The 24,370-nt window shown below is 37.1% G+C and overlaps 4 protein-coding genes across 9 annotated transcripts; 3 read left to right on the forward strand and 1 right to left on the reverse strand.

Moving 5' to 3' along the window:
• Positions 1–1,687: 1,687 nt before the first annotated feature.
• On the forward strand, positions 1,688–10,518 carry LOC132187506 (pumilio homolog 23). 4 transcript variants are annotated; one of them, XM_059601837.1, is made up of 11 exons: positions 1,688–1,956; positions 4,043–4,354; positions 4,498–4,861; positions 5,215–5,514; positions 6,041–6,208; positions 6,614–6,757; positions 7,107–7,226; positions 7,850–8,035; positions 8,757–8,905; positions 9,483–9,665; positions 9,904–10,518. In XM_059601837.1, the coding sequence occupies exons 2-11, from the start codon at positions 4,086–4,088 to the stop codon at positions 10,340–10,342; spliced, it is 2,322 nt and encodes a 773-aa protein (XP_059457820.1). In that variant the 5' UTR covers positions 1,688–1,956; positions 4,043–4,085; the 3' UTR covers positions 10,343–10,518. The 4 variants fall into 4 exon arrangements, with proteins under 4 accessions (XP_059457820.1, XP_059457822.1, XP_059457821.1 ...); XM_059601839.1 differs by having other exon boundaries at positions 4,079–4,354; XM_059601838.1 differs by having other exon boundaries at positions 1,688–1,924.
• A 1,961-nt stretch (positions 10,519–12,479) lies between these two features.
• Positions 12,480–19,786, forward strand: LOC132187718 (ubiquitin-conjugating enzyme E2 34-like). The gene is made up of 10 exons (XM_059602130.1): positions 12,480–12,710; positions 15,653–15,781; positions 16,226–16,280; positions 16,977–17,015; positions 17,122–17,185; positions 17,311–17,372; positions 17,462–17,501; positions 17,671–17,698; positions 18,590–18,681; positions 19,240–19,786. The coding sequence occupies exons 2-10, from the start codon at positions 15,725–15,727 to the stop codon at positions 19,520–19,522; spliced, it is 720 nt and encodes a 239-aa protein (XP_059458113.1). The 5' UTR covers positions 12,480–12,710; positions 15,653–15,724; the 3' UTR covers positions 19,523–19,786.
• Positions 19,787–21,139: 1,353 nt separating this feature from the next.
• Positions 21,140–22,348, forward strand: LOC132188594 (uncharacterized). 3 transcript variants are annotated; one of them, XM_059603095.1, is made up of 3 exons: positions 21,140–21,198; positions 21,499–21,598; positions 21,699–22,348. In XM_059603095.1, exons 1-3 carry the CDS (start codon positions 21,182–21,184, stop codon positions 22,101–22,103), a joined length of 522 nt encoding a protein of 173 aa, XP_059459078.1. In that variant the 5' UTR covers positions 21,140–21,181; the 3' UTR covers positions 22,104–22,348. The 3 variants fall into 3 exon arrangements, with proteins under 3 accessions (XP_059459078.1, XP_059459079.1, XP_059459080.1); XM_059603096.1 differs by lacking the exon at positions 21,140–21,198 and adding an exon at positions 21,235–21,417; XM_059603097.1 differs by lacking the exon at positions 21,140–21,198 and adding an exon at positions 21,235–21,417 and having other exon boundaries at positions 21,505–21,598.
• A 443-nt stretch (positions 22,349–22,791) lies between these two features.
• Positions 22,792–24,370, reverse strand: LOC132187344 (RING-H2 finger protein ATL3-like). Its single transcript, XM_059601632.1, has one exon. The coding sequence runs from the start codon at positions 23,923–23,925 to the stop codon at positions 22,999–23,001; it is 927 nt and encodes a 308-aa protein (XP_059457615.1). The 5' UTR covers positions 23,926–24,370; the 3' UTR covers positions 22,792–22,998.

Here is a 24,370-nt window from a genome sequence, read left to right on the forward strand (position 1 = left end):
CTACAGTGAACTTTCAAATATAAAAGTTCACTGTAGCAAATTTTAAGAAAATTGCTATTCTATAAGGTCTGTTGGAGCACCAAAATTACTAAATTTAACTTAAAAGTTAATTTAAAAGCTCCATTGGAGATGCTCTAAGCTAATCATAACTTAGTAATTACCTAGGACACTATAGAAACGATTAGCTCGGTTGACTAATATTTTCCCCAAGCCTTCTACCAAGACACTCGAATTTTTGCATGGGAGCTGTGCTGCATCATCTCGATTGACCAAAACTAATATATGTCAATTTTGTTTCAAAATATATTAGAGCTCCTCACTCCGATGTGCACATGCGAAGTGCAAAGTGTGCCTCATAGCGCCTATTGCCCTTGCATATGTCACTTGTCCACTTGTGCAGTTAGTAGGCGGCTAGCTCTATGCTCCTACATTTCAATTTATTGTTTAAGTGAAGCGATTTATTATAAACTAGATGACATCTTTGTATCTAATTAATGTGAGACAAACCTTTTTTCCTACAATCCAAAATTTTGGATTCCTTCCAAAATTTTGGATTGACTTGAAATAGGAAAATCTTTCAATTAAAAGCATATAAAACTCTTAGATATAAAATAGATTTCATTATTATTTGGGGTAATTACCGTTTCTCCCATCAACTCTTATGCATTGCCAATTTTTTTCCATGAACTGTCAACCTTACTGTCTGACCCCATCTGCCTACGATTTTCTTCCTAAAACCTCAATTCCATCAATCAAACTCATTATATTGGATGAAATATTCTCTTTTAAACGTTAAATCTCATTAAAAGATAAAAATACCCCCAAATAAAAAATTCAAACAATATATATATATATATATATATATATATATATATATATATATTAAATAGCAGCCACTCCAAAGGGGGGAGGGGGTGGCCAACGAGCTTAATGGTGTGGGCACTAGATCCCTTCTGCTTGCGCGCTCGAGTATAGGTGCACTCGAGCTTAGTTGAGGTGTGCTCAATCTCAGATCTCCAAAATCCATCGAAAGTGTGCTTTTCGCCCAATTTTCAATGGAGGAGTTCTTGCATCTTTCATTTAAAACCTTGAAACACAAAAACAAAACAAAATCAAACAAATAGCAATACTAAGTAATTAATATATGCGAGTTTAAGGGACTTGAATGTGCAACATTTGGCGCTTATCATCGTCAGCCTCCGACTACCATCCTGGCACTCAGCCTAGTGACACTGCTTCGATGTTGCAGCACCAAGCAACCCACCGCTCAACACTTGCAAAACAGCTTGGGTCCACTGCCAATCACCACACCAGACCACGCAGCAGCAACCTCACCAACATGACATCAAGCACAGCAAACCCAGCTTTTGCACAGTCTCAGCATAAGTAACTAGGGGTAGGTAAATTAATCGCCTACCGACAATAACCGAGTCGAAATTATCGTCAACCGACTTTTGTGGTTCGAAAATCGGTATAAATTTTTTATACTAACGTCGATTCAGTTCGATTAATCGGTATAAAATTATTTTTTTCGGTTAACCGAACTGAACCATTTCTGTAAAACAGCGTTGTTTTGACATTTTTTTTTTTAAAAAAATTTAATTGAAACTCAAAACGGAAGCTTGATTATAAACTAAACGGCGTCATTTTTTATTTTATTTTTTCGAATGCTAAAAAAAAAAAAAATCCCTAACTCCTCACGGCTGCTGCCCTCTCCACTCTCCAGTGTCTTGTGGCCGTGCCTCCTGCCTCTCTCTCTCTCTCTCTCTCTCTCTCTCTCTCTCACGCCGCGCGGCCGTCTCTCTCCGGCTGCCTCTCTCTCTCGCTCTCTCGTTGCAAGCGGCAAGCCTTGTCTCCAGTCGTGTCCGGTGGCTTAACTTCACCGTCGTCTCCCTAGCATTCTCGTTGCAAGCGGCAAACCGTCGTATTTCTCTCTCTCGTCTCCCGTCTTTTCAGGTATAGATTTTTCGAGTTACTTCATTTTCTTCGATTTTTATTTTTTGAACTAATTGAGGGTTTAGATTTTGATTCTTTGATTTTGAACACTTGATTCTTTGATTTGGCATTTATTTTCGAGTCTGTTTATATTATTTGGGTTTAGGAATACTTAGGAATGAAAATGATAGATTTTTAGTTTTTTATGCAACCTTGATTTTTCCTGCAAATAAATTTTCTTCTTTTGGATAAGCATTTGCTAATTGCTGTAATTATTCTTGAAATTTGTATTGCTGTTGGGCCCTTGTTTCTCTTCTCTGTTTGTGTCAGGTTTTGGTTGTTTAGGACCTTTAGGTATGATGTATAGGCTGGGTGTATGGGGTGCATTCATTGGCCTTTTTTTTTTTTTTTTTTCAGAAGATTGATTGTTGTTTGATTAAGTTTTTTGCATCTGATATTCTTATTGTTTTCTTACTTGATATTACTTATTTGTGGTATTTTACTCTTTTATATTGATCATTATGTTTATGTTTTGATTTGTTTGATTATTGAAGGAAGAAAATTTAAGGAATTGAAGGTAATCCATGTCAGAGGTGGCTTAGTTGAGACTTTATTTATTATTCTTTGATGGATTCTAAGTTTGCCAATGTTTGGAAATTGGGATTGTCTGAATCTACCCATTTTTGTAACCAATTTGTGAACTGCATACCAATTTAAAACCATGAGAACAGAAAGAACTTACACTCCAGGACTGAACAGAAAAAAACCAATTTAAAACCTTCGTTAAAGCTCTAGGCCTGTACAGTAAATTTGTTATTTAGCCTAAAAAACATGTTCAATAAGTTATTTTAGCCCAAAAAACAAATTTGGGTTGTCAAGATTGATCTTAGCCCAAAAACACATGTTCAATAAGTTATTTTTGTCTTTTTAGCCCCCCCCCCCCAAAAAAAATAATTGGGTTCCCAAAACAACCAATTTTTGGCCCATTTAAAAATAGCATTGGCCCAATTAAAAAGGCCCACGGTTAACCGATTAACCGACCGAAATTAACCGAAAATTTCGAAATACTTTGTTATCGAAATGCAATCGGTGAATTAACCGATTTAATCGACAATTTCAGTTAACCGACCGAAAATGACTTTTTCGAACCGAACCGAACCGAACCGATACCCACTACTACAGGTAACCCACTCGCAACGATGGCTCATTGCACCTTATAGAAAATTAACCCAAAAAAGAACTGCTCTGATAACCCAAAAAAGAACTGCCCTGATAACAGATGGTAAGAACCGTAGTTCTTATTAGTGGAAATCATTTGAGGGGTTTGTCCTCCACAGATTGCTTATTGCAATTGATTCACATTCTTCTTCAGTGTATAGCCCTGCGGCAGTATTAATAATCTCAACCCAGATAATAATAATGATTTTTCTTTTGATAACCGGGGTGTCCGGGGCTTCACCTCGGTTAGATTCTTGAGACACCGTGCAAAGCGCCCTTAACAGGGGTCAATAATGATAATGATAATGATAATAATACTAATTTGAGGGTTCATAGCAATTTTCCATTTAAAATGTATTCATGTAAAAACTGCTTCTTGAGCTTGTGTTTTAGGTTCTGTTGCAACCGAGTGAAGTGCTTATTTACTTTGGAAGTTCGGTAGTAAATTAAAAGTATTCAGGAGAGGGAATGCTCTGCTTTTCTTGATTACACAATACCAAGCACAGTGCCACATGGATGGGATGATGTCCATGACCACATAAAAGAAATTGATTTTTCTTTTTGTTCTTATAATATTTAGTTATTGGGTTCTGAGTTTCAACCATATTTTTCATTGTCTAGTTCGAGAGAAACCATTGAATTGCTTAACTAAGAAAGCAGTATTCGTGGCATTCCTATCCGTAGTTTTGATTTACAAGGCCAAAATTATAACCAAAAAGTAGTTTTGAAAGTGATGCTTGACTTAATTTGGTTGCCAAATGTGACCTTTTTTTCTTTCTTTTCATTGGGACCTTAGATGATTTATGTAATGCTTAAATCTCCATATTTGTTGACAGTGTTGCTACTAGCATGAAGTTTTTTATGTTTATTTTTATTTATCTTACCATAGGTTTACCGTAGGAGCTCGCTGTCAACTTGTTGACAGGGTGCTTATGGTTTCCATTGGTTCAAAAGCATTGCCATCAAGGAGACCCAGGACCTGTGGCTTTGTGGAGGACAGCTTAATGGGTGAGGAGGATGTATTATCTAAACGGGGCAAAAGGAAGAAGGGAATGAACAGAAAGGATACCAGAGAAAGGCATGGCTTTGATGGCGACAATTCCAACAAAAATGTATCCGGACGAATGAGTGATCGATCCATGACAGCCAGAAAGTCCTCAAAATATCAAAGTACCTCAGCATCACAAACAACACTTGTCAGGTATTTTAACTTACCTCATAATTGCAATTTCTTTGTCTCCTTATTATTACTTATCTTTTGCTTGAATAGTTTTTTTTTCCACTACGTGATTTTTTCTAGTGGTGGCAGATATAAGGGCCATCTGACTTGACTAAATTTTGTAGGAAACAGGTTGACCCTGAAACGGCAAAGTACTTCTTGGAAATTACAAATCTTTTTGAAAGTGGTGGAGTTGACCTGGAGGAAAGGTCAGTTATATGTGGTAATGCTCTTGAAGAAACCAGGGGGAAAGAACTTGAACTTGCAACAGATTATATCATAAGCCACACTTTGCAAACCCTCCTTGAGGGCTGCGATGTGGACCACCTTTGTCGTTTCCTTCGAAGCTGTGCAAACGACTTCCCTTTTATTGCAATGGATAGATCTGGTTCTCATGTGGCCGAGACAGCTATCAAGTCATTAGCTAAGCATCTTCAGGAAAATGATGTCTACTCAGTTGTTGAAGAGACTTTAACTATTTTATGCAAGGTATCTATCAGTTTTTTGGGTTGTTGTAGGCTGTGAGGAGTGTTTGAAGACATCTTTAGTGGAAATTGATATACTAACTGAACTTATGGTCATTCGTTACCCTTACTTGAAGCATCTTGGGCATGAACTTTCCGCTTAGTTAAATTATAATTAATTTGAAATTGGTTGCCAATATGCTCTGAAATGACCAAGTAAATTGATTTTTCCTTTTCCTCCCTATGATAAGCTACAAGTTTACTATAGCTTAGATAAATTTCTTCTTAAAAAAGTTCTAGCTTATAGTCTTCATTTTGATTTGGATGATAAAGTTGTTTTTCACTTTCATTTTTCTATAAATTCTTTGTTCTTGTCAGGTTGTGGTTGACAATGCTGTTGATTTGATGAGTAGCTGCCATGGATCTCATGTTCTTCGAAGTCTTCTGTGTCTTTGTAAAGGAGCAACAATAGATTCTTCAGAGTTTCATGTCACAAATTCATCGACAGTTCTAGCACAGCGATTGAATTTTAAAGCATCACGAATGGAAGAAGATTATTCACCAGATCAGCTCGGATTCCCAGATTTACTTAAGTTCCTTGTGTCAGGAATGATAGAGTTTGCTAGTAAAGACATTAAGACCCTGCAAGTTGATCAGTTCAGCAGTTTGGTTTTGCAGGTTTGTTTCCTACTTATTGTTTTTATAATTTATTTATTTATTTATTTTTATATAAGTTTTCAATTTTTTTCAAAGGAATAAAGTACTACTAATTTGTCGAGTCCAATTCTGAATATTGAATTTAATCTCCATATTTTTTGATGCTTGACTAGGGACTAGGGTGGTTTGATGAACCAGAAGATATGCCATCTAATGAGATTAAACAACCATTTCTAATTTTATAAGCATTTAGTTGACGGTTCTAGGTGTGAGTAGTCGCCTAAGTTTGTGAATCTTAGAAATGTACCATTTTTTTTTCTCTTCTTAGTTCAGGTGGGTGGCTATTTTTCTGCTTTTGCTTCAAGTCATGTGATGTGGCTTGAATTCTTTTTTTCTTCTTTCTTTCTTTCTTTCTTTTGGAGTGAGAGGTAATTTGTCATGGATGTGATGAGCTTCTACAATTTCTCGGTTACTTTGTTATTTTAAGATTATATATATATATAAGGTGATGCTAAATATAAATCCAATGTTCTTTTTTCCTTGGCAGACAGCTCTAAAGTTATTGGTGGGAAATGATGAAGAGTTATTGCATGCAATTCCTATCCTTCTTGGCTGCAACAAGGAAGAAATTGGGGAAGGAAATTTTATAGAAATATCTGCAGTGCGAAAAGTTGTATATTTGATGAAAGAAAGTTCTTTTAGCCATTTGATGGAGGTGAGTCACCTATTAATAGATAAAGCATATGTGCATGTAACTTATATTACTTGCTAGTATCTTTTTTATGATGGGTTGGGTCTGGTCTTTCAATAGTTTATATTGCATGCGTGCTTAAATTATTGTGTTGAAAGCAAAGCAATGTTATATAACACCATAAGTTCATTTTGATTACTTTTAAGGTAATGCAAATGCTATCCCTGTTTTTGGCTGTAAATAAATTGACGTACTACAAGTGTATCTCTGAAATGTGATACTGTCTCCTATAAGTAGTGACTCCCTTTAGCAATTTACAAATGCAGTCACATGTCATGCCTTCACATCTGGTGTTTTCTTGTTAAGTGGTTTCTGATAGTACCTTTCTGTTAGTTTTGATTTTCATTGAGCTTTATGTAACATTTGCAGGTCATTCTGGAAGTGGCTCCTGAAATATTGTACAATGAGATGTTCACAAAAGTTTTCAAGAATTCATTGTTCCAACTATCATCTCATCATTGTGGGAACTTTGTTATTCAAGCGTTGATTTCTCATGCCAGACATCAAGATCAAGTATGTGTTCTGAATTTTATTGGATATATAGACATTTATGCTTTATGTGATGCTTAAGATATTCTTTCCTGCTTCAGATTTAGTAGTGTGGGTAGTTGATTCAGGTTAATTACCCGGTGCTGGTCCCAACTTATATATGCATTTGTTTTGTCATTCATGTATAAAGTAGTTTATATTAGTTGCATGCATTTGTTTTCATTGGTGTTTAATTGTTTTAGCTACCTTGGCATGTCTATTTTGTGACAAATTTATGCTTTGTAACATCTTGCAATTTTTTTTCCATGTCTTTTTTTTCTTTGTTCTTTTTTTTCTGTGGGTTTTAATGACTTTCCCTCATTTTGCGCACAAGATGGAGCTGATCTGGAAGGAACTTGGTCCAAAATTTATGGATCTTCTTGAAATGGGAAGATCAGGAGTTATTGCTTCACTCATTGCAGCAAGCCAAAGGCTTCATTCTCACGAACATGAGGTTTATAACTCAAATTTCATTACTTTCTTCTTTTCATATTTTACTTTTTTATTTTTATTTGTCATCCTGAAATTATTAATTGATATCTCGATTACTTATCAAAAAAAAAAAAAAATAATTGATATCTCGATTACTTATCTAAAAATTTTGTCATCCTGAAATTCTCTTATATGTGGAGGAAATTATGAATTTATTTAGCTATTTAAATGTGATTGTTACTTTTGATAAGATTGGTGGAAGGTAAATCTAATAGCAGATTTGTTGATTTTTGTTAAATCACCACTTTTCCTAAACACTTAAGCTGATAAGAAGAGGTAAATTTAATCATTTAATCAACATTTTAACACTTCCCCTCACGTGTGGGCTCAAACTCCTTTTTAATAGGTTGAGGCGTAACACGTGGAATATTTAATTTAAATAGAAGCGAATTGATGGAGTCAAGGTTCGAGCTCAGAACCTTTGGCTTTAATACCATGTTAAATCACAATTTTTTCTGAAAGCTTAAGCTGATAAGAATAGGTAAATTTAATCATTTAATCAACACTTCAACAATTTTCATAATTATGGTCCATCTTCCAGGTCCTCATTCTGATCATGGTTATATTTCATGATTTGTGTTGCAGTGTTGTCAGGCCCTTGCTGCTGCAGTATCTTCAGCGGATGAGTCACCCAGATACATTGTCCCTAGAATACTATTCCTTGATAACTACTTCTGCTGCGAAGATAAGTCCAATTGGAGCTGGCCTAGCGGTGTGAAAATGCCCATCATGGGTTCTCTGATTCTGCAGGCAGTATTCCGATATCAAAGTGTATGCAACTTTTCTTGCACTTATTTTGATTTCATCACGTGTTTTCTATATTTATGGTAGCTCAGGATTATCCCCACATTATAGTTCTAGTAAACTCTAATAACTAAGCCTTAAACCCCGATTAGAAATGTCTATATTTTCACATTGGAGTTGGAAGTGTCAACTTATGCAATATTTGGAATATTGTTTATTGGGTTGCTTTAATTTTGTAGTTTTGCTTTTGTTGTGCTAGACCTTTTGCTGTCGTAGTGAGAATATGTGAGTTGTGAGTTGTCATGCTGTTCTGCTAAAATTTTAATTAGACCAAGTTGTCATTTCATGTTTAACTTTTTTTCACCTGTAATCTGGGCCTTGAACCTTCTAATCAGGTTGATTTATTTGATATTGTAGTCAGGTAACCTTTTCTACCGAATATGTCTGGTGTTGGTACAAAATAAAGCCAATTTTTGAGTTAGAAGACCAGATTATCTGGAATATCATGTACTGTTTAAAATCTGCAATAGAATTTTTTTCTTTTGTACAGTCTCAAATCTTTGACCATGAATGTACCATATAGTAGCAACTTAGGCTAGTACCTTACATTTGTTTCAGCGAGGAGCAGATAACTTTCTGGAGAAGTATTTTCACCTGTTCCAAATAATGACACTGCAATCATAGTTTAATCTCTTCTCATATTTATTATTTATACTAGAACATCGTATCTTGCATTTTTGTTTCACAGGAACATATACAGTCTTATATTACGAGTATTACATCCATGGAAGCTGATCATGTACTTGAAGCAGCAAAAGATAGAGGCGGAGCACCTGTTATTGAAGCTTTTCTGAGTTCGAATGCATCTGCAAAACTAAAGCGCAGATTAGTTATGAAGTATGTCCTGTAACTGTATTGGAAGCTTGTATTTCTCTCTCGAAGTTCTTATTTAAGCCAAGGTTCTATTATTTTAGATGGAATAGCTTAGGAAAAAGAATTTTGTCAGCGTGTCAGTCATTTTATAGGCCAAATTCAAACTTTGACCACTTTTAATATTTAAAATCAGAAGTAGTAAACCACCCGGAAGTATTTATTGTTCGACTCCAAGGATTTTACTGTGTATGCTTTGCCACAAAAATGGAACATGTTGTTACTGTGGGTGAATTGTAATACAGTGGGGGAGTAGTACTACTTTCAAATAAAACTTTGAACTTTATCAATTAAATTTTATAAAATTGCCACCATTGCCCCATAACAAAAGATTAAATATTACAACAAAATAAGCATGACTATAAAATTGGCCTTTGTGTTTGTAATGTTCTGTTATTAGCTCTTTTTTTCTGGAATTGAAATGGAAAATCTTGGAAACAATTTTTTTTTTTTGTTTTTTTGGAAACAATTTTTAATGCCTCGAATTCCCATTTTGCTGCTGTATTTACTTAATTTTCCTTTTCTGTTGTTACTTGGTTTCCAGGCTTCAAGGACATTTTGGAGAGCTCTCAATGTACTCATCAGGTTCCTTTACTGTTGAGAAGTGCTTCATTGCTGGTAACATGTCACTGAGGGAGGCTATAGTATCTGAGTTGGTAGATGTGCAGAGTGAACTTTCCAAAACCAAGCAAGGCCCTCATCTCTTAAGAAAACTAGATGTCGACAGGTAAGCTGTTGGGCATTCTCTTTTATAATACCGTGAATCATTGTAGAAGATATGATCCTAGAATTTCATAGGTTTGTGATAGAATCTCTATTAGTTCCCACAGGCAATTATGTTATAAGAAGGGAGGATGGTCTGTTACAATTGATATGATATTCGAGCATTTGTTTTCTAAAATTGAATTTTGGCAGTTTATTGTTCTTAATCTTTGTATGTTGATGTCTGCGGCTTATTACATCAGATTTGCTGCCCGACCTGATCAGTGGAGGTCAAACCAAGCATCAAAACAATCAGCTTACAAGGACTTCTATGATACATTTGGCTCCAGTGAAACGAAGTCATCCAAAAGTGATGGTTTTCTTGCTGATACCTCCAAGCACTCATCACGCCCAAAAAACTTGAAGGAAATGAGGAAAGAGATTGACCATGACCTCTCTTCTGGTGTACCATTTTTGAGCATGTCGGGCATTAAAAGCAAGCCAAAAAGAGCAGATCAACACGGTGGGAAATATGCAAAAACGTCAGTAGATGATGACATCAGGAAGGCAAAAGGTATGAAGTTTAACAAGAAAAAAAGAAGTCATGGTGGGTTTGAGAGTGCTGCAGCTGCAGATCAATCTTTCAACAAGATGGAGAAGAAACGGCAAAGAAAGGATTCCCAGTACTCGAATGCTTACTAAAAGAAGTTGAAAGCATGAAGATGTAAAATTTTGCTTCTAGGATAATCTCTACCTTTTTTGCTTTGACGATTGTAAATTTTGGCCTATGCTGCATGGTCTATTATAACTCAAATGGAAACGAAACAGGCTGAAAGTTGATAGCATAAGAGAGAAAATTACTTTCTTTTTTTTTTTAATCTTTTTAATTATGTGCCTTGCAAAACCATAGTGAAGTTGTTCTACTTCATCCAGAAACTATAACATTTCAGTGGACACGGAATAAGACAGCCTGGTGTCGGCAAAAAATTATGAGTGAAATACACGCAACTTTTCTTGAACTCTTAAGAAGTACAACACTACAACACTACGTCTAGCAAAAATGGTAACGAATAAAAAAGAAAACTCGACATTGCTGGGATTCCGATAATCCTTCTTCTGTACTTCATCTGTTTGATGGAGGATTCAACCTGGAACAAAAAACACAGGTATTTTCAGTCAATGATGGTGGAAAGGCTTGAAACTGTTGGTGGCAGAAATTACTTGTTCTGTATGGGATTGGAAGTGGACGGAGGTATCCTTCGAAAGCATGAGTCGAGCTGCTGTTCAGGATTCTTCCTGTGGCCATGCAAATCCTTGAGAGCTTGAGAAGATGATTCTGAGAAGGGAGGTGAATGTGGCAGCGGACGGGCGTGAGCTTGGGCTCCATTTGGCCAGAATAATGATATCAATGAAAGTGCAACAGTGAGAGCAGCCACTGCTCTGAACCAGGCCTTCATGGTTTTTGGTTTCCTGTTCTTGGTGAGTGAAGATGGCTTTCAACAAACCTTTGATTAAGATAGTATGGTAATGGGAGTCTTTGATTTATAGCTAACAAAAAACAAAAAAAGAAAAAGAAGGAAGAGTAAAATGGAGTCTAACTGGATCTGATGTCAGTTGATATCATGTGCTCAATGTTGACTAGTACATGTTGCAACTCTGACCACTGGATTTGGTGGAGTGGTGATGCATCTTCAGAGGGGTCATGTGATAAGGCACGTGATATAAATATTAATATTACTTCTTTTGGGGCAGCTAAATGGTTGATTATTGTAATGTGATAAACAAGTGCTACGGAGATATAGATATTACTATTAAATTAAAATAACATGTTGCTAACAGTAACAGTTGTTGCATCTTGGGAACTCACACGACACAATTGCTCCAACTCCAGCCCAAAACTGTGAAATTTGGCCTCTTCCTTAAAGGCATTAGGCATGTACCCATGTATGTATGTCAGCGCACAATTGTACTCGACCGAACTGCTGAAGAGTCTCTAATGTTTAAGTCAGTAAATATGTTGAAAAAATAAAACATAGAATTTTAAGAGAGAAGAAACTCTTATATTATTTGAGATTGTCATCTTCTTTTATATTAGGGAAAATCATATTTAATCCTTAGGTTTTTTATTTGATTTGAATTTAGTCAGTAAGTTTTGTTAAAGTTTAAAATATGCTCCTTTGTCACTTTGCCGTTTTAAGCTAACGGTTTATCATCTATCACATGTGTTTCATTTAACACGTTATAAACATCCAATGAAATGCTATATCAACAAATCCTAAGTCATTCATAGTAAAAAAAAAAAAACAATCGATTTGACATATAAAACTTAAAGGAACACAAAACTTGAAAACCTAAAGAGCAAACCCACAATAACAAACGACTTGGTTCTGTTGATGTAGCATTGCATTGGAGTGTTGAGATGGGCGTTGACATATCAAATGAGACACATGTGACAAATGACAAGTTGTAAACTTTGATGGTAAAGTGATAAATCTAAAACTATATTCTTGAAATTAAAAATTCAAGGACTAATTTCAAATCAGATTTTGAAAACACTAAACACTTTAACCAAATAGGGCTTTTATCTTAATTGGGCCCAAGGCTTTTGGCCTTGGCCTTATAACCGCAACAAGCTCTGTTACATAGAATATTGAGATTCTCTTATTATATAAAGCAAGGGCCGAAGAATGTGCGTTTTAATTAGAGGTCTGCGAAGTGGTTGAAGATTCTAGAGGGGGAAAACAATATAGCTGGGCCGTCGAAGGAGACTATGGGCCCATTTGTCCGGAAAGCGAGTAAAGAAAGCCAATATTTACAAAACTAACCTTGGCGTAGATTCGAGGAACGAAGATCTGTCTCCAGTGGGTGCCATCAGATTCCTCCAATCGCAGTTTTTGTGGTAACAGCGTAAGCATACGAAACCACAAATATTTAATTTACACACCAAAAAGTAAACGTCACCGGTAACGGCCAATTTCGTATTATTGACTCTAATCGGGAGGAGAAAGAAGAAGCGAGAAATCCAAGAAAGTCCCGGATTTGGAAGTCCTAGCCATCCGATCTGACCCAGGTAATATATTCTTCCCTCCGATTTTGTTTCTCTCTCGGATTGATTCTTTGCAGAAATCTTTCCGGGATTTCGATTGGTGCTGTGCTTGCATTTTTCTCTGTAGCATATTTAGTTTTAGTTAACTTTGCTAAGCTTTTTTCGCTGGATCCTGATTTCGGCTCTTTGATTTGATTCGTTCTATTATAATGAATTGAAAAGAGATAGCTTAAAATTGAAGCCAAAATTAAAGGACGGAATCTGAATTTTGGTTATTGAAGATTTTTGTCCTCCAATTGTGCCCATGATGTATGAGTCGTTGCCGCAAATTTATACCTCTAGGTTGCCTCTTTCTTCTTGGATAGAATGATTTGAGACAAATTTGATCCTTATCGTGAAGAAAAAATAGTAGAAACGAATGAATGGAAAATATATATATATATATATATATATATATATATGCTTTTCATAGTGGGATATGGGTAGTAGCTAGGCTTTTGCTTAAACCTACTTTGAAGAAGCGTTGATGGTGCAATTGAATCATTGTATCTGAGAAAATTTCTAGAAATTTCAATGACAACATTATACAGAACTATATTGTTGCTTTCGTTAGAATTGCAACCTTAAAATGTTACCTAGGACATTTATCAAATATAGAATGATACATACTTATCTATTGTCTGAGGATATACTCTTAACCTTATAAAATAGATGAGTGAAGAGTTATAGGAAACATGCCAGCATTAATTTTTCTGGTACTACTGCACAGCTAGATTATAATATGTTACCAAGTCTGGTAATTGTTCTATGGTTGTTTTGGGATGTTGAGTAACGAGATTTTGAGCTCTCGCGTGGAAGATTAGTTCTTGTAATTTATGATTAGAGGGCTGGCAAGTGTTCCTTACCTCACAGTATCTCTCTGTATTAGCTTCCTTTATTCTAAGGCTTCATTTGGTAGGAGGGATAGAAAAGTGACAGGGTGACAAAAGATATTTGTTTTTAATCCGTGTTTTTGGTCAGGGAGATTGAGAAGTCGACATAAATAAACTTTGATATAGGTTTTAAGGGACTACAGGGGTAAAGTTGTAGATAGTCCAGACCCCTCCTACAAATTGGAATCTAAAATAACTTTATTGATAGTGGCTGTGGTGGATGAGGTACAATTTGAGTTAAATGAAATGAAAATCTCATAATAACTCCTTGAGTAATCACACGATTTTAGTTTACTCCCTCAGTTTTTAAATCTGAATTTTAACTCCTTAAGCTTATCGAATTTTTCACTTCATTACCATTCAAAACCGTCCAAAATTGCTTATGTCCAGGTAAGCAGTTTTCCTGTGTCAGTTCAAAAAATAATTTTCTTTACTTCAAAAAAAAGAAAAAAGAAAAAAACAAAGACAGATGGGGAGGAGTTGATCCGCCAACCCTCCACCCTTGTAGGGGGCTACCAGTGGTGGTTGCTTGTGCGGCTAATCCAAATTGAGGGGTGGCTTGCGTTGGGGGTGGCTCTCATGGGGTTTGCTGGGGGTGGCCTTGCGAACCACCTGTCTGTTGGGAAGTGGCCGTGTGAGCCACCTTTCTGCTGGAAGGTGGCCGTGTGAACCACCCCTTTGTTGGGGGTGGCCACCCCCCTTGTGGGGGCCACCCCCTCCCCACCGGCTCTTTTTTTTTTTTTTTCCAGATTTTAATTTTTTAATAAACTGAAAAAAGAAAATTTAACTAATATGGCAAAACTGTTTATGTAGCATTGAACTCATTAATGCCATGTCAGCAGTTTTGGACGAATGGAGTATGAGTGAAAAAGCAAAAAACTTAAGGAGTTAAAAGTCGTATTAAAAACCGAGGGAGTAAATTGAAATTGCACAATTACTCAGAGAATTTTAATATATTTTTCTTAAAAGAAATTACCTTTTCACCAATTTTAAGACTTATAATGACAGTGAACATTTTATTGATTTTTTTTGATAGGTAATCAAAGAAAGTTTATAAAAAGCGTAGGCGCTTCAAAGCATACAGGAAGTATAAAAAAACGCAAAAAAAAAAAAGGAAAACAAGAAACCCCAAACACCCCAACAGAAGCCAACCCACAAACCCTAGGCATAATTACATCACAACAAGAGCCTTCTTGCTTTTGCCCCGACTAGAACTGCGACTCCAACATCAAAGTTAATAGAGCACTCTAAGTTCTTCAATTCTCTTCTTCCTTTAAGCTTAGGAGTGGAGCATTGTCCCTTATCCACTTGAGCCATGAGATTCAAGAAACCTTTCGCATTCCCCTCAAAAGAGATCCCCACAGCTAGAAGACACAGCGCTGCCATGGGAGAAATAACAGCCCCTTCAAAATTACCTCCCCTCGAAGTTTCTCCCACCTCAAATCTAACAATTTCCATGCATGCTGTTGAAGACTTAAAGCTGTAAATGATCAACATATCTATACTCGATGTATGACTTCTTATATTTATAATGTAATCTTAGGTTTCCCTAACATTGTTGTTTTAGCTGTTTCCATAAATATGTTTTTTTTTTATATATATCGGGGCACCTGTACAAGGCAGGGCCCTTCGGACCCACCCTTGCAGAGTAAATCTCGGTCCCGTGCACCGCATCCTCGGAAGTTTTCCTCCACGGAACTGGGTAAATCGCTAGCTTTTCACCAGGGGTGTGGCCTCATGGGATTGTTTGCACCCAAGAGGTGTTGAACCTTGGACCTTGAAGGGAGCAAACCTCCAAGACCAATGCCTTTACCACTTGGGCGAACCCCTTGGGGTTATTTTTCCATAAATATGTTGTTGTCTCATTGCTTTCCTTCATTTTACATCTGGTTCTGGTTTGAGTTTTTCTCAAATTAGAATTTCTCTTTCTTTATATATTATTATTATTATTAATTTTTTTTTCTTTATAGAGGTTTCTAGTATTTTGGGCATATTGAATTTGCAATTAGCCTTAATCTTCTTTTACGTTATCAGGCTACAAAGTAATTTCCGTATAGAAAGAAAAGATCTGCTAGGGCTTCATTTACTATTTTTGGAATTATTGAGATGGCAGAGAAGTCGTGTATCAAGCGCCTTCAGAAGGAATACAGAGCACTTTGTAAAGTACGTCTTCTTTTGTTAAATCTAGGTTTTTAGTTAGCTATTATTTTCATATGCTCATAACATGTGGATCCATATAACCATGTTCCTCTCTAATATACCCGTTTCTGCTTAAGTCTGGTGCGAGTATAGTTGAAGCATCCATGTCTATAAATGTGTTTTGACATGCTGGTGATCCGCATCCTCCACGTAGTAGATGCCATATATTTAAATCTTATTGTTTGACCTAGAAATTGAAAATTAAAAATAGATAAAAGAATGGTTTTAAGATCATCTGTCATTTGTAAAGTGAAAGTTGTATTTCTATTATTTTTCTTGTTGGACTGGATTGTTTTGGATGATATATTCCCACTAAAGAGGCAGATGATGCGCTTTTGTTGCTTTGCTGGAACTTCATATTCCATGCGTCTTTTGGACATGCTGATTGTATTTTCTATGAATGTGTAGGAACCGGTTTCTCATGTTGTGGCCCGTCCTTCCCCAAATGACATTCTTGAGTGGCGTAAGTTTATTCCGAATCATTTCTGCAGAATATTGTTAATCATTTGATGTTATTAATTGGAAATATTTTCTGAGACAATAATTGAATTCCACTTCCACGTTTGTATTTCTCTTTATGGATACAATATGTGGAGATGTTATTCAGGCTTTTGGCTGATCTTATAGTAGCTAAAGAAAAGTAAACTGTCAGATTTTTGGTCGTATATATTCTTTAAAATGTTGGTTAAGATGGATTACAAAGAAAATTCTTTCTGTCTTTTGCTCGGATGGGTCGCTGTCTACATTTCAAAAGGTTTTAACACCCTTAGATGGAAGTTTCCCACATTAACCAAAGGTGGTTAATAACTGAACTTGAATGGTCAACAACTGCTCTCATTTGTAGTGAATGTCACTTACCTCTGCATCTCATGCAAGGATGAAGAGTCATTACTTAACATTTCACGCAATTTGTGCAGTAAACATTTATTATCAGTACTTAGTCCAATTTCCCTAAAGTATATTGCATGTCTTGACTTGTGATTCTTACTCCTTTGTGCATAAGATAGGGTTGCCACATTACATATGGCACCTTTATCTACGTGATATTCCTTATATCCTGATCTTGCTTTTGCCTTTCTTTTCTCTCCCCTACTTAAGTTTTATCATGTTAGTTGAGCATTGTTAACCTTGTTTTTGTTCTCCATCTTTGATATTCCAGATTATGTGTTGGAAGGAAGTGAAGGAACACCTTTTGCAGGTTTGTTACGTTAGTCCTATCTTTTATGTAGTACTGATTATATGGCATTCTGAGACCCATTTTATCTAATCTTATTACTGGAAATTGTTCTACTCATTATTATAAGGTGGATATTACTACGGAAAGATCAAGTTCCCTCCAGATTATCCCTATAAACCACCAGGGATTAGGTAAACTACATTTCATAAGCCTTACTTTTTCCAAGATATGTTTCTTCCAGCTGCAGTATCCTTATTGTTTAAATACATTTATCTTGGTTGCTTCTAACTTCCATTCACATTTTTCTGCCTTGTAGCATGACCACTCCTAATGGACGGTTCATGACACAAAAGAAAATCTGCTTATCCATGAGCGATTGTAAGTTTTTCGGGGTATTAGTTGAAGAAAATTGTTGCTTATTTCTGATAACTGATTTTATGTTTGCCTCAACTTTTTTCATTTTGCAGTTCATCCTGAAAGTTGGAATCCAATGTGGTCTGTATCAAGGTAGGACAGATTCTAGTTCTGAAGTATTCTTTTTGAGTATGTGTGTTCTACATTACTTTATAATGCTGTTATTTGCTTGTTGACCAGTTGTTACTGTTAAAAGGAATCTTGCAGTTGACTATAATACTTTCTAAGTTTGTCGCTAATATATTCTTCCTCACAAATGCAGCATACTCACAGGGCTTCTTTCATTCATGGTGAGTTATTCTGGCTCTTTGATATTGTAGTTTCATATGTTTTGGCTACTTATCAAAAAACAAAACAGCTTCATATGTTTTGGCTATATGCTGCTTGTTTGGAATATCTTTTGTCATATAATATCAAATTCTCTTGATGAACACATAGCTAAAGGAGAGTCAGAAGTTTTTAGTAATTCATTTATATTGTTATCCGTGTGTCACAGTTCTGTTTGGCAAGTCTCCAGGTACAGGTACAGGTACAGGGATGAGGCAAAATATTATATTAGAAGTTGGATGACATGAGTTCCCTCTTCGTATTTCAGCAGTTCCGGATTGTGGGAACCTTCTGATTTTGTTTTGTTTTTCTTTCTCTTTTACAATTTTAAAACTCTAATTGTACATTTGGCTGATCCTGACTAGTTAATGAGGATTAATAATCAATCCCAATTAAATTGGGGCTGATCCTGATGCTAAATTAATGTTTAGTTGAATGAAGTTGAGTTAAAATCTTGCTGTCTGGCAATGGCTGCGGTGGCTGCCAAGGCCGCCAGAAGTAGTTTTGGTGGCCACCAGGTGGATTTGGTGGCCATTGCAGGAACTGTCAGAAGCAGTTTTGGTGGCCACCGCAGGGATGCCAAGCATCACCGATGTGGCCATTAGTGATGTGGCCACATCTGAAAACCCATTTGAATAACTGATATTTGAAAAGAGTTTTCAGCATTTGAAAAATGAAAACAATTTTCTAAAATTTGACAATTAAGGCCTAAATTTTCTTTTATAGGCTTTAAGATTCCTAGTGGTTAGAGATCAACAGTGACTTTCTTTTGTTGGCACATACTTGAACATATCTGAAGTTTTCATTGCTTGCTTACTATATGTTTAATATGAGGGTGCATTTCCCTCTTGCAGATGGACAACAGTCCTACCACTGGAAGTGTGAACACTACTGTTGCTGAGAAGCAACGTCTAGCAAAGGCTTCCCTTGCTTTCAATTGTAAGAAGTAAGTACATGACACCATCTACACCGGATTTTATCAGTTTCTTTACTATTCTAAGCTGCACCTGGAATCCTTTTTTGACATCCACTTTTATGCATATAATGTTGTGCATTGAAGCCCATGACCTATGGGTTAATGGCCTGTGATTTACATATGTACCAGTGTGAGTGGGTCATTACTAGATTTTCAGATGCGTTCCTTTTATCTTTTTTCTAAGAAGCACCCTAAATAAATATTCTATTGTAGTTATCATCTATAGTAAATCCATGTGGGTTAATGGACTTGCGTGGTTTGTTTGCTTGAAACTATGACTCAATCCATGTAACAGAATGGATGAATTGAAGCTGGACTAGTTCACAGCTGCCCCTTATTTTAAATTTTAAATTTGAAATTTCTTCACCTCTTACCTGCTTTCTTATACATCCCGTCCTTTTTTATATGTGGGCTGTTGCAATTGTGGAAACGTGCGTCAGTTTCTTTTTTCTCAGCTATTTTCAGGGTGTTGTGATGTTAGCTTCAATGTGAGTTCTTAACTGGCTCTGATTTTTTTCATCATAACAGCCCAACATTCAGGAAATTGTTTCCAGAGTATGTGGACAAGTATAACCAGCAGCAGCTTTCTGAGAGGCTTGTTGTGGAGCAGATGTCACCAGGTCCGTCACAAGAAGAAAACTCCACACCCATGTTAGGAAGAGTTGTCAATTCTGTGGGAGAAGACATGAAAAGAATAGATGCTGTGAAGGATAGGAGAAAAGACAGGAAACAGTCACTCCCAACTTGGATGATGTTCGTACTAGTTTCCATCTTCGGCATTGTAATGGCACTGCCTCTGCTCCAACTTTGATATCTGGACGACAAATGAAATATTCGTAGGGGTCAGTTGACATACAGGCTTTTGTAAGTCAAGGGACACATTTCAAATGCTTCTCAAGTTTGTCAAGTGTCTAACATGATTTTGTATAGGATCGATGCCAAGGAGACCAAGTTGGATCTCTCTTGTCAATGTATCCCCTTTTATGTCAATGTTGACAGCAGGTTATAAGTTATTGTTCAGACAATACATGCTTGTGATGTTATCTTAATTTAGTCTTGAGTTTTGGGTTTGATAGTCTTACACTTGTGCTGCTTTTTTCTTCTCTCAACACTCTTTATGTGCACCGTCCATATTGCATTTTGATGGCCTGTAGGTGGCTGCTGTTTTTGCTGGAAGTTCCAGGGCTTGAACCACTATTAATTTTGTCCTGAAAGTATTAACAGCAGCAAGAAACACACATTAGTGAGCTGAGCTCTAATAAGATATTTACATTAATAGTGGAGGATCAAAATGAAATGAAACTGCAAAGATTTGAAGGCCATCTCAGGTTCAGCTGAGTTCTAAGGTTATTTTATTTAATATAATCCATCATGAGATGGTGCATACGTTGGTGTCCCAGTTGGGCTTGTTGAGGTTTCCATGGCTTCTAAAGGAGAGAGCTTCGATTAGCTCAAGATCGGGAACCATTTGCAGGCAGGCACTTGTAATGCGTTTTTAAAGTTCAGGAGCAATATTTTCTGCTATTTCCGTTGTTATAATTGTTTCCATGGATATTTTGTGGCATTAGCAACGGGAGCAACAGGTTAATTTATTCTTGAAAGGTTTATGATTATGTTAATTCTACCATTGTCTGCAAAACATCATTATTAGTATACCATGCTGTTCTGTCTCTTCAAAGGAAATCATGGCCTGACCTTTTGTTGTATGAATGATATCACCCTTTATTTATTTATTTTGTTAGTAGTCATTTATAGATTTGCACATGGTGGGGTCGAATTTGTTCTCATTAATGTTATGAAGTTTAATGGAGTGGCTTTCAAAATTTAATTTTGAAAAAGATGTTTGAGATTTAAAAATCTAAAAATTCTAGAGAATTATGATCAAAATTCAAAACCCAGTTGGGTTTGCGTATTTGACTCCCAAACTTTTTTTTTTTTTTTTTTTTTTTAAATAAAATAAAAGCTTGGGAGCCCCGAAACATGCGCCTTATTTCTCGCACCTAATCAGCCCCCGATCCCATGGCAAAAGACAAAAAAGTATCCCTCCTGCTGCTTTAAGTATAAGCTTTTGTCATTATTTGTATTAAGTTACAATTTTTAAACACAAACCATCAATTCCATAGAATAACACACCGGCTATGTTTGTGTTTGTGTTTTTTTTTTATTTTTTTTATTTATGACATGTTCCGTACAAGAGGGAGAGAGAGGATTCAAACTAGTAACTTTCGTTTCATAAAGCATGGTCTCCATGTCCACACAGGCTATGTTTGTTAATTACTAGAAATGCAAAGTTAGCCCAAACAGGGGGGGGGGGGGGGGGTTTGCTGGGTTGGCGTGATTGATAATTTGGTCCCAGGAGAGGCCAAAGAATGAATGCGAATTAAAAGTTGGTTTTAGACTTTTAGTCGACCCTCCCCATTCTTTGTACTCATTAATACACCACACCTTTTGCCGTAATTGCAGGATAAAAATGCTACGCAACCAAAGGTTATATCTTTCTTCTTGTCCAAATTTCTCTTCTTTTTTGCTTTTGATATTGTACTATCGGTCGGACGATGCTTCAATGTGAAATTTCTGACAACCGCTGTCATTTCTTTCTAAAGCTAGCAGATATATGAGTAAAAGATTGCGCTGCCAAAACAGTTGCTATAATCCTTTTTAACTCAAAAGTCTGATCATCATATTGATAGGATCGATATCAATAGGGTAGTTGGCTTTTTGCCTTTGTTTCATGCTTGTTTTTCAGTTTCTGATATATATATATATATATTGATATGCTACTTCCAGTTCCAGGCATGCAGCAATGAAGAAATCTTCAATATACCCCAGATTTGAAATGAGTGCTTATGGGAGCGACAGATTTGATCCTCATGTGGACTTTTCCCAGGTGATTAATTTAACATTTTGAATCTTGGTCAAAGCCTCAAAGGGTTGTTTGCAAATTCAGTTTGTTAATTGACATTATCTGGTTTTGGCTTTTTAATCAGTTCTTGGCAGAAGCAAGACACCATGCAAGAGGAGTAGATTTGCAGAGCTCATCACTGCGTCCAGAAGAAAATGGACAGGGAAGATCGGAGGAGGAAGAGAAAAAGGGAAAGAAATCATGGAAAAACAATCTCTTTTCATGGTGGAAAACAAACAGAAAGAACAAGTCGCCTCAGGCCAGTAATTGTTACAATCATATTCCAAAAAGACGGCGGATATTGTCCGGTCCAGTCTATGGCAGTGGTAAGACCAATGATGGCAGGCACCGGCGTCCCACTTCCGGGCCTCTCACCGGTCTTTTCAACCCCACAAAGACGTCGGAGAATGAAATACCTTACAGTTGTCTTCACCAGCTTGAAAGTCCTCGTTCTGTTCACACCTACGGGCCTCTTTACCTTGTAACGTAGTATATGGACATCAACAAGTTCATTGGGGAATTTTGACTTCTGTTTAGGTGAAACAATTGATTTCTAAATTGATAGCATGCAGCAATCGGATCATTTTGTAGAAAAATGCAAGGCTTTTGCAGCAATCCAAGCAATGACAACTTCATTTTACCATGTATCATGTTTCCTTGGTGTATGAATTTTATGTAATATTGCTTTTGCTGCTAATACGTTACCAGAGAACAATGTTTCTCATTGTTCTTATCCTAATGGGAGTCTCCAAAATTTCATCCTCACCAAGTTTTTCCTACCAACTGCTGAGAAAGAGAAAAAGAAAAAGAGTGCACGAAAAATCCTTCAATGTAATGCAAAAATACAGCCTAATTCAATAAAGCCGTTGTCTGTTGGCAAGTGGCAACAATGGCATTGTGACAAAATGCACCCAAGAACAGGTGATAGTGTAAATGGCTACTTTTTTTTTCTGCTCTTCCCATGAGCAAAGAATTGGGGCAACATAATACAACAACTTGTTTAGAAGATGGATTTTCACCACCCTCTTCAACACAGCGAAGCCTATTTTACTTAATTTCATACAATATTTGACATTTCAAGTAACTGTTCAATTCTGTCCCAAAAACAGAGTTACACCCAGAGAGTCGGATTGTGGAGATTTCAACCTATGTGATATGTCAAGATCAAGAATAAAAGAAACGTTGAGAAAAATAACATGGGGAGTTTTTAATTCTAGCCCAAAAGAAATAGCAATTCTCAGGGATGGTAGAACCGGACATGAACATCAAGAACTTCCAAATAACAATTCTCATTACCGGAATCAATTATTCCGATAATCTTGCACTGAGTTCTCATCTATATTCTACACTACCCAATATGTTCAATCTAATTAGGAACTTAATTTCTAACTCTGTGCTCTCCCTGCTTGTTCAACATCAACAGAACCGGGACTACAAGGACTTGCTCTTCTATTATCCCTGCTCAAAAGCCTCTTCAATGACCTGAGTCTTGTCGTCACCGGCGACTTTGATTCCTCCTCGGAAAACCTGCTAGCCGAAGGGGATAATGATGGCAAGTTCTCAGTCACTTGCCTTGGTATATCAATCACCAACATTCCATCCGCCGGCCGACTACTAGCCGATGATGAAGAAGAAGACGACGGGCAAGAAGGGCATTGAGAAGAAGGGCCTTCTTCCAAACAAGCACCCAAAGAACTTACCTGAGTCTGGTTACCCCAAAACAAGACGTTTGTGGGGAAATTCGGAGATTCTGTGGAAAATCCAGAAGCCAAATTCTCTCCTGATGCCTCAACATCCTCTGCTGCTACCTCACCAGTACTAGTGTTGGAGATGGAGATTTCAGGAGCAACTGGGTTCCGGCAAAGCGGGCAGGTGGAGTGGGACTGGAACCACATGTCAATGCAATCGACATGGAACCCATGATTGCATTTGGGGAGCAGCCGAGCTTTCTCTCCCTGCACAAGCTCAGAGAGGCAAACCGCGCATTCCAACCCATCTTTGAAGGCTTGTGGGTCGAATATCAATACGGGAAGCGAGCGGAGGACCGAGGGCTCGAGCCCTCTTCGCATGGTGGCAGCTACTGCCGGGTCTTGTCCGGGGGCGAATACGAAGCGGCGGCGGCGGCGGCGGCGAGGAGTATTATTAGTGGTGGCTTCGTCAATGCTCCACCAGAACCACTTGGCGTAGAGATGGAGAAACAGGACGAACACCACCACCATGAAGAGCACTATTATGGCTACCACCATTATCTTCCCGGTCAGCTCCACGACTCCTGAGTTGTCCAATTTCGAATCACTCGACGACCCATCCATGCTTGTTAATCAAACTTCTCTGACACCCAATTAATGTAATCAGCTAAGGATTCAGTTGAAATCCCAGAAAGATTCAGATTCCAAAAACTCACAACAACAAAAAAAAAAAGAAGCCCAAAACCCAAATGGGGTTTCTCTTAGAATTGTCAAAATCCCGCGCCAGAAAGAAGTGATGAATGAAGGAGCATTAAATAGGTAGTTTGAAAGAGAAGAGGAAATTAGACTTGTTCTTCGTTTTGAAGAATAAGGTGGGCAAAGACGTGCGAGTTTCCGAAGAAAGAAGCAAAATGTAAAAAGCATCCAGATTGGACGCAAAGACTTGGACTTTTCGGAGGAGGAGAGGAAGACGACGATGTTCGGGTCCAAAGGTGAGAATTTCTCGACTCCGTTGCGTGGCTTCTCGGCGCTTTCCCTTTTGGCTCTCTATTCCTACGACTCTTAAACT

Source organism: Corylus avellana, chromosome ca7, assembly GCF_901000735.1.
Source record: "Corylus avellana chromosome ca7, CavTom2PMs-1.0".
Taxonomy (NCBI): domain Eukaryota; kingdom Viridiplantae; phylum Streptophyta; class Magnoliopsida; order Fagales; family Betulaceae; genus Corylus; species Corylus avellana.